Source organism: Aythya marila (genome assembly GCF_965140915.1).
Source record: "Aythya marila genome assembly, chromosome: 1".
NCBI classification, from domain to species: domain Eukaryota; kingdom Metazoa; phylum Chordata; class Aves; order Anseriformes; family Anatidae; genus Aythya; species Aythya marila.
In genome coordinates, this window is record NC_139042.1 from 162986695 (window position 1) to 163003333 (window position 16639).

Consider the following 16639-nt stretch of genomic DNA (forward strand, 5'->3'; position numbering starts at 1 on the left):
CTACATAAAAAATAGGAGTGCTTTTTAAAGATACGCTAAACCTTGCCACTGATTCATTAAAATCCTATGTGCTCCCCGCAAAGTGGCTTTAGCTCTGCCTATTCCACTGCAGGTGGTTGGCAGATGGTATGGAGAAGCCTGGGAGCTCTAAGTGCTCCCTGTCTTGGGCAGGCAGCAGGCAGGACAACCTCTGGAGATGCCCAGCATCAGTGCACTAAGTTTTAACAGCTTTAACAGCTTTTTTTTTTTTTTTTTTTTTTTTTTTTTTTTTTTTTTAAAGCCTAGCTTTAACATCCCTTGTTGTTCCTCAGACTCTGGATTAGACACGCAGCAGTGAGGTGCAAGAAAGCACCTCCAAAGACGGTACAAAAGAAAACACCGAGACCTAGCAACACTTTACCAGCAGGCAACTGACCCTGTCTTGAAACTTCTATGAAGGTTTAGAAAGTTCATCATCGACAAGAAGCAAAGGGAGATGAATGTTTGCAGCTCACAGCAAAGAGAGGGAACTGAGTAGCATTCATGACTCTAAGTCCTTTATTGCTATGGGGTAGAAGCATGCTGACACTCAGCTGCACTGAGTCCCAAAAGACAAAACTGGCTAAAAGATTTAAGCCCTGAGGAAATTGTGTGCACCACGCCTGGGAGAATACACCAATCATCACCCAGAGAAGAATTGCTTCTCAGATGATATCATGGTTAAGACCTTATTGCCTATTGTTTGGAGATAAATAGCTACTTTTCTCTCATGAGGAGTGGTGACTGGCACTCAGAGCTTTCCTAAGGCAAGGATTATAGAATGAAAAGCTGAATCATCTGTCTTTCTCTGGATATGTTTTGTAAGTAAATTAGACTACGTTTGTAGGATTTTTAAAACATTTTTGTTTATTTTTTTTTATTGCTTTTGACTTGTTTTTATAGTAAAAGAACAAAGAATAACATATTACAATGTATATAGACTGCAGTCCTTCAACAAGCTATTTAAATATATTTGCTTTTTGTACCACAGCCATCTCTCACTGCTTGAGAAATTAAAGCTTCAGAGGTTTTATCTCTTTAGAAAAAAACTTGGACCCTCAGACAAAACAACTGTGAGGATGTTTAAAGACTTTTCTTCTAAGTCTTGGAACTCCTTACAAGTACAGGAACAAATGTAATCCCTATTACTGCATAGAAATGATTTTTTTTAAGTTAACTAACACACTGTGGTGACTCAGAACATCTTCTGGCAAAGCTCTTCAGCCAAGCATGAGACTGGGGTATGTGTGCATTCCTGCTGGAGGCGTGGTTCTCTAGTGGGAGCAGGGATTATGGCAGTCTGATGTAGAACTACATCAGGACCTTCCCATTTGCTGAAATTCTTGTTTCTGGACTAGGGAGAACTTTGTTTTTACACCAGTATTTTGTGACTGAGAATCTCACTATTTTTGTACCGCTTTCCCAAGGTCTGGGATGATAACGGAGCAAAAGGACTAATTTAAATGTTCTCCTGTTGGTGTATTCCTGCTTAAAATAAGGAGAAACTCTGTGAAAATAGAGGCAGCCAGCTTGCAGGATCCCAAACTGTATCCATTGCGTCTTTTCCCATATAGAAGAGGACAGACTGAGAAAGTAAAATAAGGATCACATGCTACAAGATGGCGTAACATGAGGGAAATTGCAGGAGCATTGACATAGGAACATTCACATTTAACCACAAAAGGAGAGGGCTAGCACAAGCTTGAAGAAAAATGGAATCAGTCTCCCGCAGTAAAAGCTAAATAAAATGTCATTTACATTCAGAACACTCAGGGAAGGAAGAACAACCTTAAAAGGTTAGAAAGATGTAAGAAATGAGGAGTGAGCGGAAAGGACAGACCGCCTCTGCCCAGGGAAATATTGTGTACAGCAATTAGTGAAATGGTACATGACTCCAGTGCTGTGATTGTGCTGCTGGTCTGAACCCACGCTGGTTTACTGCTGTTGCTAATGACAGGAGTGCTGAATAATAAAGCTCTACTCTGGACTGCCAGCAAGAATTTCCTTTAGCTTTTAGTGCTGAAGCTATATTTTAAATGAAAACTGCTAGCTTTTATTTCTGGCACGACATTAGCTGATAACTATAGCACAGCCATGGATTTATAGCAATGCTTTATGCGTGGAGATCGATCTTACAGGCAGGACTTGCTGTCCTCTCCACAGCCATTCCTTGTTCCTGTGAACATGCTCAGCATAGGAAAGATAAACCAGGGGGAGGTAGTTCGTATGCAAGGAGGCTTGTGAAACTGAAGGCAATGATTCAAAATGCCATCTCCCCTTCTGAATATCACATAGCTACAGCAACGCTTACTCCTTGCCTCTGACCAAAATGAACCCCCTTCCCTAATGCCAGGGTAGCAGGGAGTCTCGGTGCCTTCCCTGAGCACTTAAGTGGTTACAAGTGCCTCCCTGCTTGCCAGTGCTCAGGCTGCCAGAGACCAGGAGACAAAAATCGATGAGGTTAAGTGGATTTGCTCCGTGCTTGCCTGCAAATCCTAGTCTCCCCCTGCCTCCCCACCTGCTCTGCTCTTATCTCTCCTGGGGGAACAACCATTTGCCTGCTTGTCCAGACAGGCTTTGGAGCTTGAAGCTGCCAGAGGGTGAGGGGAAAAGCCTTCCTGCCGATGGGTGGGATGAAGAGAGACTTGTCCATGCTAAATACAGGGAAGAGAGAGCAAGTAATTCAATACCATCTTCTGCTAGATGAGACGGGACTACTGGCACTGTTTGGTGGCAAACTGTTATGTCTTCTGAACCAGCAACATGTCCTGGGGAGCAAACACCTCAAGTAAATATGTATGGCTTTAGGGACAGAATAAATGTCACATAGGAGCCTGCCATCGAAGGAGAGGACACCAAATGCCATTTGGAGGCTTGTTTCTTTGGAATCCCAACCACTCAGTCACAAAGGAATGAGAAGGATTAATTAATTCATTTAGTTTTTGATCTCAGACACATGTGTTTTCATTCAGCATTACTAGAACAGCCAGAATTCTCTGGCTCATAAGCTGGTGGGTAGTACAGCAGAGAGAACATTTCTGAGCCCTTTCCCCCTTTCTTGATGAGGTGAACCTCAGCAGCAGATTCCTTACGGTGAACCCCTGGGGAAGGCTCTCCTGCTGCTTAAAAACGCCCTAATGGCTCAACTACTTACTCTGATTCTCTTCTCTACAGATACAGTCTCAGCATCTAATTGGTGGTCCAGAAAACCTGGGAATATACCAGTGGAAATACTACATAGAAAGCTGTCAGGAATGAGGGAATTAAAAAGAATGGGCTTGATACAATGAGGTCTGGACATACATGCACACCCATGCATACACTATCTCAGCTAACCAGGGAAAAGGTTCAAATAAACCCTCCAATTTTCTGCATACATATGAAGATCTACAACAGTGGGAGAAGAGAGGGTATGGTGCAGGGAGACATTAAGACATTTTCAGTAGTTCCATCACATGGAGCATGCAGTCTGTTCAGGGTCCTGAACAGCTTCTTTGACAAATTAATTTGCAAAGGATTTTCGCATAACTAGCTCTTACAAAATCACCCTGTCCATGAACAGGTGGATGTAAGGGCCAAAAATCAGTGTCAAAGGTGATGAAGACCATGGTGGGTTCTGTGGAGACACCAGGTGACACCAGTAGAGATGCTGGGGCTTTAGATGATCCCAAACTGGGCCAGCTCGTGCAGTTCCAGATGGCTGAAAGCTTCCCATGGGCAAATCACTGTGATATCTGCAAAACAGACAGAATCAGAAATGGGTTCTGGTCGTGGCACTTCCTGGATGTCTTTTGTATGAATAGAAAGGCTGCTTTAGTGAGGAAACATTCAAATGTGGGAAGAACAAGAAAAATGAGAACCCACTTGAAGATTAAATGAGCTGATGAGCTCTTTACATCTGGCGCTACCTACCAGACTGAACCAGGTCACTGTATTTGCTCCTGTGCCACCTTTCTCTGTGAACAAGACTATGGTCTCTTCAGTATCTAGACTAGTGTGAAAATTCATCCTGGTTGTGGGGTTTCTCCTGTTCTTATAAACTGCCTGTAACCAACCTGTGATATCCTGGAAAACGTGCAATCTTAAATCAGATGCTGAATAATTTCGTCTACAATATTCAGGATCTGTAACTCATTGATAGGGGCAGCTGTTATTGCCATCTAAGTTTTAACTGGCTACAGGTCATCCAGTGCGTGTTTCTCAGTCCCAGATGGGTGCCTAAAATTCTTAAAATTAGGATTTTGATGATAACATAAACAGCCAACCATCTGAGATGTAGTTCCTGTGATTTTTGCTATTAATAGCTTAGCATTTGGCATTTCTTTGAGAACCTCATGCTGCTGAAATTCTTAGCCAGAGTATTAGCAGAAAACAAAGACAAACAAGCATATTTGCAGCCAAGTGAAAGTATTCAAAAATGGAAGCATGTCTAAACACACTTTCTACCTTGTGGTGTATGTAAGTATAAACATGACCATGGCAGCTTGTGGAGGGAGTACTAGCCCTCTCCAGTGACCCTGTGATCTACGGAGAAGCCAAGCAGACAGAGGCCACCCCAGACAGTACTCTCCTGTGCTGAAGCATGGTTACACTTGTGTTAAAGAGGGCATGACAATAACATCCCACAGCGCTTACCTGTGCCCAGCCCCTCCATGCCTGGGATGTCATCTCCAAACCTAGGGGAGAGAAGAGCAGGTGAGGGGTGAGTTTGGGCCAGCAACACCCAGGAAAGGGGAGATGCCCTGCAACCCCCACCAGGGAGGGAGGAGTGTGGGCAGCAGATGATGAGGAACAGCTCAGGGCTGGGGTGGGCCAGCACCATGACAGGAGAGCTGATGGCACCATGGGGCAGGGGGAAACCTCCTGGATCCTTGTGTGGGGGAAGATGGTACCCCAGGAGCCCAGCTTAGCAGTGGGGAGCAACCCAACTCAAATTGTTTCTGTTCTTTCCAAAATGCCCTTACCCTTTTACTCCTTTTTTAGGAGGCTTGCTCTTGAACTGCCTTGTCTGTCTCTGCTTGAACTTGGGAGGCCCCTTGCGTGGTGTGGTGGGACCAGTCGGAGCATCTCCAGTGTTGAGGTTGGTGGTGGGAGGATTCTCACTCATTGCTGGGCTGTTTTGTGCAACAGGAGTATGCCTTGCTCAGATCCCTCTGTCTGCAAGATAACAGCAAGGGCTGACGCAACACTCTGCTTATCATTTCTAGGTATCAATAGTCTTGTGACAGAATAACTATGGGAAGTATGATTTTGACAGAATTAAACATAAAGACATTAAACAAAAAGAAAGACCATAATGTACACAAAGTAAGCAGAATGGCACTGATTTTCATCATTGCATGCTAGAATTAAGACACCAAACTATGAACACTCCTGCTAGGGACAAAAAATAAAAAACACACTTAATCCCACAGTCCAATGACGTGCAGAGTTATGGAAGGTTACATCTTCTCTTGTCTTAGACATGGCTGCTGCAGCAGCTTGCCCCAGAACCTACAGAACCATACAGGTCATGCCAGTGTTGTTTGTATTCCAGTTTGCTTTGCAGTGCTGGTGCTTCTACTTACCAGTTGTGGATATGACTACTAGGAGCCACAAAGACACACGTATGGATTTATGGCTTAGAGAAGTGTCCTGTCCTTGGGAAACAGAATATATTTCATCTGTTCTTGTACTTGTGCCTAAGTGTTGCCTCTTGCACACGGAGGAAGATGGGGTGCTGACCTAGGTGAGCCCTTAGGTGCAGCTGCAATTAGAGCCTCAAGTTTGTCAGTACCAACCTTATGGGAAATAGTACAGGATCTCCGAAAGATTGTAAAGAAGGCTAGGGCAAAGCATTGGAGACTAGTTTAGATGGAATTTAGTTTCTTAGGATGTAGGAGATCAAAGCCTCTAACTTTCCCCAGGAAGTGTCCATTTTGATGGTTTTAAGCACTATGTTACGTAGATAGACCCCCTCTGTACCACACGGTACATGAACCAAGCTCCACATCACAGGGGCTACCTAAGTGTCAGGTAGCAGTTCTCTTGGGGGGGACACCTCTCCTGCCTGAAGGCAGAGCTGCTGCACTAAGGACCCTTTGGTTCCCCCCAGAGAGGCCAGCAATAACTTCCACCAGTGCCCAAGGGGGAGGTCCCAGCCCTTGATCAAGTTTGATCAAGTTTTGTGCTAATTAGTATGCTAGAGTGGTCTGACCAGATCCATTTAGGGACAAAAATAATTGCCAATTTGTTCTCCCCTCCCTGAAGTCACATCCTTCCCCATGGCCATTACATAATTGCTCTCCCCAGGTTTTTGTCCCTGTGCAGCCAGGCTGATGGAATAGCCTATGGAATTACCTTCGGGATTTTAGTACTGAAGGCTAATCCCATTATGTCACCATAGTGCTCCAGCCTGATCCCCAGTATCACCTGCAGTGACACTCCAGACTTTTAATCTCAGAACTATGAATACCATCAAAGATGTTTTTTTTTTCTTCTCAATTTGAAGACAGCCCATGTCTTTGACAGTGCCTGAAATAGCCGGAGTGCTGGAAAGCAAGGCCTGAAAACAAGGCAAAAGAGAATCCAGGCAATCCTCCCGTGTCACTGCCAGATCAGTGCAAGGCAAAGAGATGTGTTTCTGTATCCGTGGTGGTCTGGGAATACTTCACCCCTGACATCTTTCCATCTGTGACGGCAGTAGGATGGATCCTAATGATAGCACCTAGAGGCATGCTAGTTCTCTTGTCACTTGTGGTTGGGCTCCTGTCTCAGCTGTAATATCCTTTGCAGGAGGCTGGACCCGTTCCAGCAGCCCCAAATGGAGCAGCAGATGGTTGTGTCTGCAGCTGAAATATGCACAGATGCTATACACAACGCTTCCCCAGCACACAGTGTGCCCACAAACACAGGGATCAGCTCAAATCAGCAAAATTACTGATTTGGCTGTCATCTCTGCAGAACCTGAGCAATTGCCCAGTATTTATGACTTTATCCCCATGGCACGGTGGCTGCACAGGCAAGCACTGTCACAAGCACATCTTTTACAGAATGGGATTGGAGGTGCTGTAATCAGTATGACTTGGACTGTGCAGCTGGGGGGTGTGCCAAAATGTTCTAACTCCCAGTTTTTAAGGCCAAACTGAGAGGTGAAGGCAGTTTGGGCTCAAGCCAAAGCAATGCGAGGTCCCACAGCTGTGTGAATCTGCACCAAGGGAGAATCCAGTCCCTCAGTGATGCTCAGGACCAGCAAGGGATTTAAACAGTACTGCCCTACAAGAAAATTCTTTGCATAGGAAAATTGTACCCCATGGCAGGTCTGCTAACACCCCCACGTAAAATACTATGCCTCCACCTCAGGAGAAATTCTCATCAGTGGGGCACTTGTCTCAGTGCCAGATGCCTCTCCTGGTCTGCGAGACACAGATCCACTTCTAGGCACCTTCAGTGCATCTGGCATGCAGAGATTTTTGGCACCTCTATCAAGGGCTGCTCCCAAAACTACAACAGAAGAAACAAAATGGCTAACAGGTTTCCAGCCCTTTGTCTGACACACAAGACTTGTAAGAGGCAGATGAGCCCCTGCTCAGTTCCCTCCCCACTTCACCAGCCCCTGCCATCTGCCAGCATGGTACCTTAATCACAAGCATGTCATTGAGGGCCAGCTCCTCTTAGTTCTTTGAGTTCCTGCCTTGCCCCAGCCTTCGATCCATTAAGAAATAGCTAATGCGAAGACTCAACCCTTGGAGTTTACTCAGTCCTTATCTGAAGCAGTTGTATCCACATATCAGCTACTCTACACATGGGATTTGGAAGCAAAAAGGATCTGCCCAAATCACACCCCATCAAATCTCTTACGTACATGAATTCAAGCAATGGCATTCAATGCAACTAAAAGAGACCATTATGTCATATTCCTTACCAACCTCCCTTCACCTGTACTCCCCACACATCACCAAAAGAAAGGGCAGGGGGTGGGAAGCAACCTTAATGCCGCAGAACAGCCTCCATCTTGCAGCAGGGATCAAGCTGCCCTCCCACTGCTGAGTTCTTGGGATTTGCTTGTCATCACCTGCAGGAAAAGATGCCTCAATTGATGTCAAAGAGGACAACAGCACGAGGGCTGCCCCAGCTTGGGAGCCAGCTGCCCCAGCTCACAGCCAGAAGAAACAGAGGAAACACCACGACATCTTCCTAGGGGAATTTCCCAGCTTTTCACCTCCCCATACCTGGGTGCTTTGGCAATCCTTGGTACCACACCAAGCGGATGGCGTGACAAATGCTTGACACGGTTGGGTCTCCTCTAGCTGCTTTGGCCTTGGGGATGTCCTGGGATGTCAGAGCTCTTCTGCTGCCGCCAGCACTGGGATGCAGCTCCTGGGCGAGAGCCGATGGCTGTGGATGCACAGGCTGCTGGGGAGCAAGATGTTTTTCCCTGCACTTCCTCTGCCCCCTCCTCTGACAAGGCATTACCTAATTGCCCCTGACAGCATTTCTGTTTAGTCCAGGGCTTAATCCTCTGGGTAAGAGCCTTGCTTGCGTCCGAATGCTAATTATACCTAATGCACAGTAATGTGCTTATCTCCGTTGCGTCAGATATCCCACCTCTGGGTTGCTGGCCAGGTTAATCATCCTTCTTTTAGTTTTCTTTGAACTTAAAGAGGCTTGAGCACTACTGACAAGTGATGACTTTTTAATCTGCCCCCTCCTCTCCTTTAATCTCTGATTTGCTATGGAAAATTTCCCTGACAGATAACACAGATGCCTCACATGACTTTCTTCAGACAGTTCCAGTGTAGGATCTCTTCCTGCTGTCTGGTAACTTCAGGTACAGGCTTCTTCATGCATCCTGTTATCTTCTTGGTGTCACCCAAGGGTGTCAGGAACTGAACCTCCATGAGCTGTGTCCCTCCACACAGTGATGCAGTGGAAATAGACAGTTTCCAGGAAGAAATACTCTCTTTTTTGGTAATAATTCTGATGGTAATTTCTTGACCTCGAGAGCCACTGGCATCTTTCTTGCAGCCAGGCTTTCATCAGGAAATATTGTATCCAGTGTGAGATGCCTGCGAGGAGTGAGGAGTCTCAGCTCCAGTCTCAGCTGCTTGAGCTGGCTAATCATAGGGGTGGAAGGAGTTCATGCAGTTTCAGCTCTTTCTGATCCCATTTCACATAGGATGTCAGCCCCTCTGTTCTAGCAGCGGTTGTAAGACCACAACCAAATGAAAGAGGATGTACTCCAAAAGACAGAAACTCACTTCAAGTTGAACTGTATTGCCATAACAGCCTCCCAGATGGAGAGCATTGGAAAGACAACCTCAGTTAGGTGCTGACACCAAGGAAGGCATTCAGTAATGCAGGAGATGCAGCACCACTCGCAAAAACTCCCCACAGAGGAGCCTGGTGTGCACCGCTGGGCACCTGGGCAGCAGGCACCAGCCGCCTGCCGCCACCACCCCTGGGGCCCCCTGGTGCTGCAGATGTGCAGGCTGAGCCAGCCGAGCTCACAAGCCAAGGGGCTGCCAGCAAGCCCTTACCAAGGGCTGCCGGGGTCAGAAACTGAGTGGCCCCGTGGATGGCAGAGCCTGCTGCCTGCTGAGACAAACCACGGCTGCTGCACGAACCTTTTTGCCCAGCACTGAGCCCTAATTAAGAAGAAACAGGCATGACTGCACAGAAGCACAACTTTCTCTCATAGCTACTGGGTGCATTCACACTTTCCAAGCATGAAAATCAAAACCTTTTTCCCCCATGGGGAGAAGGACTTATCTCTCCACCAGGTTTTGCAGCCAGCTTCGCTTGCACCCCCCCCCCCACTTCCCTCATTTGCTTTGAGCTCCCAGCAAATACTTACAGTCCCAAGGGCTCCTCTTGCAAATCATTCAACTCCTGTCCTGCAGTCTGGGTAGAAAAAGTCTCGAGGTGTCCTTCCTCCTCCAGATATACCCTGCCAGCAGGTGACATCAGGACACAGGGCGCCAATCATGGCCAGAGCCCCCACGGGGGGGGCGGGGGGGGGGGGGGGGGTGCATGGCCCTGGTGCTCTGCAGGCACAGCTCCAGCGAGGCCTGGGGGAATAGTGGATGTGCTTCTTTCTGCAGCATCACCCTAGAAGAGGTTGTGGTTTCTCCGGAGCTCCGGTCGAGAAATTGCTAGAGATGCAAGGAAATCATCAGCCCTCTGTGCTGTGCCACTGCTTGTGAGCACACACACACACACACATGTGCAGAGAAGGGAAGGGAAGGACTGGTCATAACCACCCCACATCCCTGCCCTGGGCTGCCGAAGGGATGGAGACGCTTCCAGCAGACTGCTCGGTTGTGCCGCAGGGGCTGGGACCCACCTGATTGGGGGTAGCAGCTAGGTCATGTGTGGGTACTGTGGATGCTATCTGAGAGAGGGAAGAGCTGGTGCCTCAGTCCAAATTCCAGCCCAATGAAACCACACTTAATTTTATCATGTGCTTCATTTCTCTGGTGCATTTTAATAGCCCATTGTGACTGCCTGGGAGACTGGTGTCAGAGATTTGGACAAAGTGCATGGAGTCCATAGACAAAAAGACAAGGACAAGGGTCCTGCTAGAAGATGCTAGATAATCTTCATCTTCAGCTGCAGCAGCACAGCACATCAGTCATGGGCTTGAGCCTAACCACAGGGTGAAAAAACTGTCCTCTGGATCTGCTGGCTCTGGTGAAGTTCTGCTCAATTACCTTCACTGAGCAACCAGCCCATGATGTGGGATCGAGGACAAAATATTCCTGGAGGAAGTAGGTGCACAAGGAGCATCAGAGTAGTGCAGGGGCAGAAGGAGCTGAGGAAAGGTCAGGGAGAGGCTGCTTGTGAAGTGATGGGTGGGTTTTGCCTCAGGTTAGGCTAGAGGAAGGATCTGGAGCATCCATGCTAGCCAGGGGTGACCGCATGTGTCTGAGAAAGGACAGTATCTGTCTGACGCAACAGACCGTGGAGGAGGGGACCCATGGAGCAATGCTCTGCTGCTGAGCCAAAGCCTGCAGCCAAGGCCTCTGGCCTTTCAGATGGCTGAATCCCTCAGTGAGACTCTCAGGTTACATTTAAAACAATCGATCAGGTCCTACCCTTTGAGTAGGCACAGAGAAGCTGGGAAGTAAATCCTGAATGCAGCTGAGGGGCTGCCAACTGAGCAGAGAAGCAGAGGCAGCAGAGAAGCAGTGTTCCCACGTGTTTGAGGATGATCACACAGCTTTCAGAGGCTTGTGTGATAATTTCTGGGCATGGGAAGAGGACGGGGGCAGCATCGTGTTGGCATCATCTCTACTTGCAGTGACTTGAGCTTGCACACAAATGCACCGAGATGGATTGCGCTCAGCAGCTCCTGACAGCAGAAGTGATTTCTGTGGGCAGGAACCTGTTTGTGTGGATATAAACAGGTGCAGCCTGCTGGCAGCAGGCTCTGTCCCATCCCTGCTGCTCATTCCCATGCCTCCATCTGCTTCAGGCAGGTTTCCGGGGGCTCCCCCTCCCTTTCTGCCTGTGTGGGTAGAGTTGATGGGAAAATCGTCTTTACAGCCCCCCAGACCTCAGGGGAAGTGTGCTTGCTTTCTTCTTGTCCCCCCTCCCTGCTCTTTTGAAACCTTACAGGCTTCCTTTTTCTTAATCTTAAAAATTTACGTTTTCAGGCCGTTTGTTTTTGAAACATCCCCTTTGTTTTCCTTTGTTTTTTCTTTTTTTTTTTTCTTTCTTTTTTTTTTTTTTTTTTTTTTCCCCAGTGAAAGCAGGCTCATTTCTCTATATAAAAGTGGACACATGGGAAAAAAATTCCAGTGTGTCACACAAAGCTATTTTTTGCTCACTGAGAAAGCGTGGCAGGAACTCCCGGAGCAGCCCCACTCATTGCGTTTTTTCTTATCCCCCACTATGACCAGGACATTTCCCCTCTCCTCTCCTTCTCTCCCTCCTTCAATCTCCTTTCTCTGCTTTGTTGGGACCCCATCCAGCCATGTTGCCCCATCCAGCTGTGTTGCGCCAGCTCTGTGCCACATGGCTGGATGGGGAGTTTTGTCCCGGAATGGGGTGCTTGATGATCCCTTCCTAGCCTGCAGCCCCTGTCTCCCTGCCCAGGCTTGGTCTCATCTGGCCCCAGAGAAGCCAGTGCTGGCCTCTCAGGCCACTGCATCCAGACCCAGCTGCTTTAGGAGCTGCAGGGGCCGTGTGGTGGCAGGGGTGTTGTCCCAAAGGAAAAACCGAGACCTTCATTACCTCTGGCCAGATAAGTCCCTATTCCAAGGAACTGCTTAAAGATATCTCCGAGGTTTCTGACCCTATTTGTGAGCTGGTGTTGCCATGGCAACAGTAGTTATACCAAAAATAGCAGCTCGCTTGAATGACAAAGACAACACTGGTTTACAAGATAGTGACTTTTCCAGGGCTGGCTGAGCTCATGAGACTGTGGGAGGAAATCCAAAGGCAGGGCTCAGGCTGGGGATGCAGTGGATGAGGGCGGTGTCTGGCATGGGCTACAACAACCCTTTTGAAAGAAACCTCTACCAGCTTATGCCAGGTGCTTGTGAGACTTTGCTCTGTGTTGATAGAGTTTTATGGCTTGTCAGACAGACATAGGTACCTGGGAATGAACAGGGAATCTCCGAGGCATCTGCAGGTAAACATAGGTTTCCCACATAAAGATAGGCAGCCTAGCAAATGCTTTTGCACTCCTGGCAGGAGGAAGAGAGTGGTAGGACCTTGATTTGGAAAGAAATCATCTGTTTGTTTTGTAGGTCAGTGAAGTTGTCATGCCAACAGTATCTTGGTGAGAAGCCTGGTGTACTAAGGTGTCTGCAGAAGAAGACTCACTTGCTGTAACTCTCCTTCCGCAACGCTCGCCATGTTGCTGAACGGTCTGTCAGCTGTGCTAGCGAAAAAAGGGAACCAGCTACAGAGAGCTGAGACAGTATTTAGCTGCTCGAGTACGTGCAAACCAGTCTGTCAGAACTGCAGAGAAGAAGGCATCCTCATGGAGAGTCCTCCTGTCCTTCCTCCAGGAAATCAGGGGCCACTGTTCTGGTTTCGGGATGAAGCACCTGTAACGGCCTGCAATAAACACGGGGCTTTGCTGACTTCGGGGGTCTGTGCCTGCTGTTATGCTGGGTGCCTCTGTGCTCAGCTTGCAGAAGAGCCTGGTTTCCTGAGTTTCATTTCCAGTCATGCCCTGGAGACTGCCCTGGCAATGAGGTGGAGGTGAAAGAGGCTAAGGCCTGCTTTTCCACTGCCAGGGCTCCAGAGAGAGATTTCCAGGGTCAGTCTGGAGAAAAAGGCCTTTTGAGGAAAAATAAATCAAACCCTAAGGCTTAGTTAAACTCCCAGAAATGTCCCTGCCTGTGTTAAAAAGTAGGTGACACCAGGGACTTCACACCGGTGGCTAAGTCCCTGATGTTTCCTACCGGGGGGGCTTGGTGGCACCAAGCTGCTCATGCAGCCCCATGTTACACATCCGAGCAGTCCGCTTGTGCTGCTGTCCCCAGGCTTCCTCGGGGAAGGCGAGGATCCTGCTTTTCCCCTTCAGTCAAGGTGCTTAACGTGCATGCCAGCACATCGTTGCAGGCCCCAGGCTCTCAGGCACCAACACTTTAGGACGTGCCAGGGCTTTTTATAGCAGACAATATAAAACCCGTGTAGCCTGTCATACACTTCATTAGCTACCAGAGAGTTACATTTTCTTGCTCTGAGCAGTGAGCCTGGCCTTTCTTCAAACAGATAACAAAGTCTTGCCACCTAATGCTCTCAAGAAGTACACTGTTAGGATTTTAATAATTTACACAAACATTTTCCTGATTGGTATTAACAAAAAGAAAAGCAGAATGATTCTTCTCATTTTTAGATAGTACTTTTCACCCCCAGATCTCAAAGTACAGGGCAAATTTTCATCACCCCTATTTGTAAATATGGAAACTGATGTACAGAAATCTCAGAGACCTGCAGAGACCCATCCACCTAGACATCTACTGTGGGGAGCAATGAGCTCGGCCATGTAGCACAAAGAGCTCAGTAGTTTGTAACTGCTTTGTGATTCATCATTTAGGAGCATCCCCCTGCTCAGAGCTGAGTTGTCCCAGGAGAAAGCAGTAATGTGAGTAAGCGTCCTTTCTGTGCTTAATATCTGTAATACTTTGCTTAATATCTGCAATACTTTGCTTAATGTCTGCAGGCAGGCCGTTGGTAGTGCTGCAGTGGGACTGAGCTTGTTAGATCATTTTAAAAAACTTCCTTTTTTTCCTGTTGTTGCTCTGCCAACAATTAAAATATCTGTTTTTCTTTTATAAAATTATTTTCCTCCTGAATGCCATTTACCAAACAAGCTTAACATTAAAGTCCTGAACTAGGACATTTTTTCACTTTTTTGATCAAACACAAGAAGTTAATCTTGTTGTCTGTCTGGCTGCCAGAAACCAGAGCATGTTATTGCTATTAAAAATGTACCTGAATAGCACATTTTTTACAGTATTGTCTCAAGAATCTTCCTTAGATTTTTTTTTTTTTTTTTTTTTTTTTTTTTAAGTTTCATTATTGATTCCTTCTGTATGAATTACATGCCATGTACCTGCAAGCGGTGATTTAATGACCCACTAGCACTGACTAAAAGTGATCACACATTGAACCAAGCATGGAAGTAATATTGTCTTGTTTAGCTTCATTGCTAAGAAGAAGAAGAAAAAGAAGAGGCTACTTTTTTTTTTTTTTTTTAATTTAAATGGAAATCAGATATTTTCAGAAGTTTATTCTGTTTAAAACAGTGAAGCAAATGATTCAGTGTCACTGGGCTAAGAAGACAAAACCATGCACTAGTCAGCTCCAGATGTCTTCTTTCCTGACAGCTCCTCTTCTCATCTTGCTCTGAATGATCAATTCTTTCTCCTTGGCAACCAGCAGCCCAATCAAGAGAGGCTCTTCTAACACATTTTGGTAAAATGTTTCTTCTTCTTAAGGAGACACATCCACTCCTATGGTTTTCACACCATGCTACAGACTCTTTCCTCCTGATACTAGATAAAAGCGCTGCTGTGCAATCCCATTCAGTTCAACTCTGCCACCACCACCATTATTAGAATTTTTTTTTTTTTTTTGAAGTAACAGATGAGGCTTTCAAATAGAAATTATTGCTTTTGGGGAGCATCTTGCATTCTCCTTGGGAACATTCAGCTAATGGGCAGAGGAGGCTGCTCTTCCTGCTCCATTATCTTGTCTCTTGGGTGGCTGCTCATCTCCCAGACACATGGATGCTAAATGCTCTAGATGCCATGCTACAGCAGATCCCTGATGAAAATAACCACAGAAGGGGGAAAAAACAGGGGATGGAAATGTAAATCATATTTTTTAAAAAAATAAAAACCTTCTTTTATTGATCAGGTGTATTACCATGGACTAAGCCTTATGTTCTTCCCTCAGGGTTTCACAAATCCTTAGGTTTTAATGTTTCTTTGTTTGTTTCTTTTGTTTGATGTTATGTTTTTTCACTGGCAGATTTCAACCCTTCCTTTAATTTAGACCCAGTACATGCTTGCTTTCAAGTGGAGGTACACCCCTCACAAAGTGAGTTAGATCCTCTTACTGGGAGGCCCCTGAGGCCATTTCTGTGCCAAGAACCTGAAGCTGCAGCCCACTTCTGGGGTCCAGTCAAGTACAATAAGCACATAATGGATGAAGTGAGCTGGTTAGGAGCTATCACTACACACTGGGCATACCCGTGTTGCACAACTCACATGTTCACATACACAAAGATCAATTTGCAGGGTACATAGTTGAAGGCATACAGTAACCATAAAGGTTAAAGGTAGCTGTACAGCAAAATGCATATAAATGAAGGGGGAGAGGGGGAAAGGGGAAGACTTTCCCCGGTGACCAGCTCGGAATGGCAACAATGGGGTTCCATAAGAGCATCCTCCCTTGAGGGTCTCACCAGTGCAGCAGGTGATGATGACAAAGGTGATGAGGATGACAATTGCTTGCCATGCTTTCCCTTGGCATTATATAATTTTCATCAGGACCCACTTATTGATTATTTCTGGTTATAACTCTATTAGCTCTGGGAGGATAACGCTAATTACATGCAAATGTTGCACACTCATTGGTTGTTAAGCTTCTGTGTGTATATATTATTGGATGATAGCTACTGAGAATTTAAATAGCTTACCACATTTAGTTTTCTATTTTATATACTGAAGTCTACAAAACAAGAGGTGAAGAAATAGAGGGAGGAGGGCCAGTTCTCACACCAATGCTTTCAGTAAGAACCTGCCACAAAGGCACTGTGGGGGTTGGCAGGGGCAGGGCCATGGGAGCCTTAATACAGGAACAGCACAAGTGCAATAAAGGAAGAATGTTGGCACAGAGAGGCAGATAACCACCGCCTCCCCAGCTCCAGGGGAGGCTGCACAGCTGCAAGCAGCGTGCCCTGAGCACTGCTGTGGCTGAGGCACTGAGGCACATGGAGAGCCAGCAGGGTCCTGGGCACAGGCTCACACCAAGCCGTGAATTCCAGCACGAAGTTGAGCTCTCTGTTGAAGTGAGCATTTAGCATGGGCAAGGCAGGGTGCAGCTGGCAAGGAGATTTTCTAAGGCCAGCAGAGAAAAGAGGATGCCACGGCTCTCCTGATTTAGTCCCAGCTTC

At 46.7% G+C, this 16639-nt stretch overlaps 1 protein-coding gene across 1 annotated transcript; it reads right to left on the reverse strand.

Moving 5' to 3' along the window:
* Positions 1-830: 830 nt before the first annotated feature.
* PDE6H (phosphodiesterase 6H) lies at positions 831-9873 on the reverse strand. Its single transcript, XM_082784529.1, has 4 exons — positions 9854-9873; positions 4983-5175; positions 4654-4694; positions 831-3752 (listed from the first exon to the last, which is right to left on the reverse strand). The coding sequence occupies exons 2-4, from the start codon at positions 5123-5125 to the stop codon at positions 3676-3678; spliced, it is 261 nt and encodes an 86-aa protein (XP_082640655.1). The 5' UTR covers positions 5126-5175; positions 9854-9873; the 3' UTR covers positions 831-3675.
* Positions 9874-16639: the final 6766 nt, after the last annotated feature.

Excerpts from the sequence above, each read along its gene's own strand:
- PDE6H (XM_082784529.1), bottom strand. The coding sequence starts at position 5,125 with ATGAGTGAGAATCCTCCCACCACCAACCTCAACACTGGAGATGCTCCG. Across the intron at positions 4,695-4,982 it reads CCTAAAAAAGGAGTAAAAGG|GTTTGGAGATGACATCCCAG; the intron begins GTAAGGGCATTT and ends TCTCTCCCCTAG. Across the intron at positions 3,753-4,653 it reads CATGGAGGGGCTGGGCACAG|ATATCACAGTGATTTGCCCA; the intron begins GTAAGCGCTGTG and ends TCTGTTTTGCAG.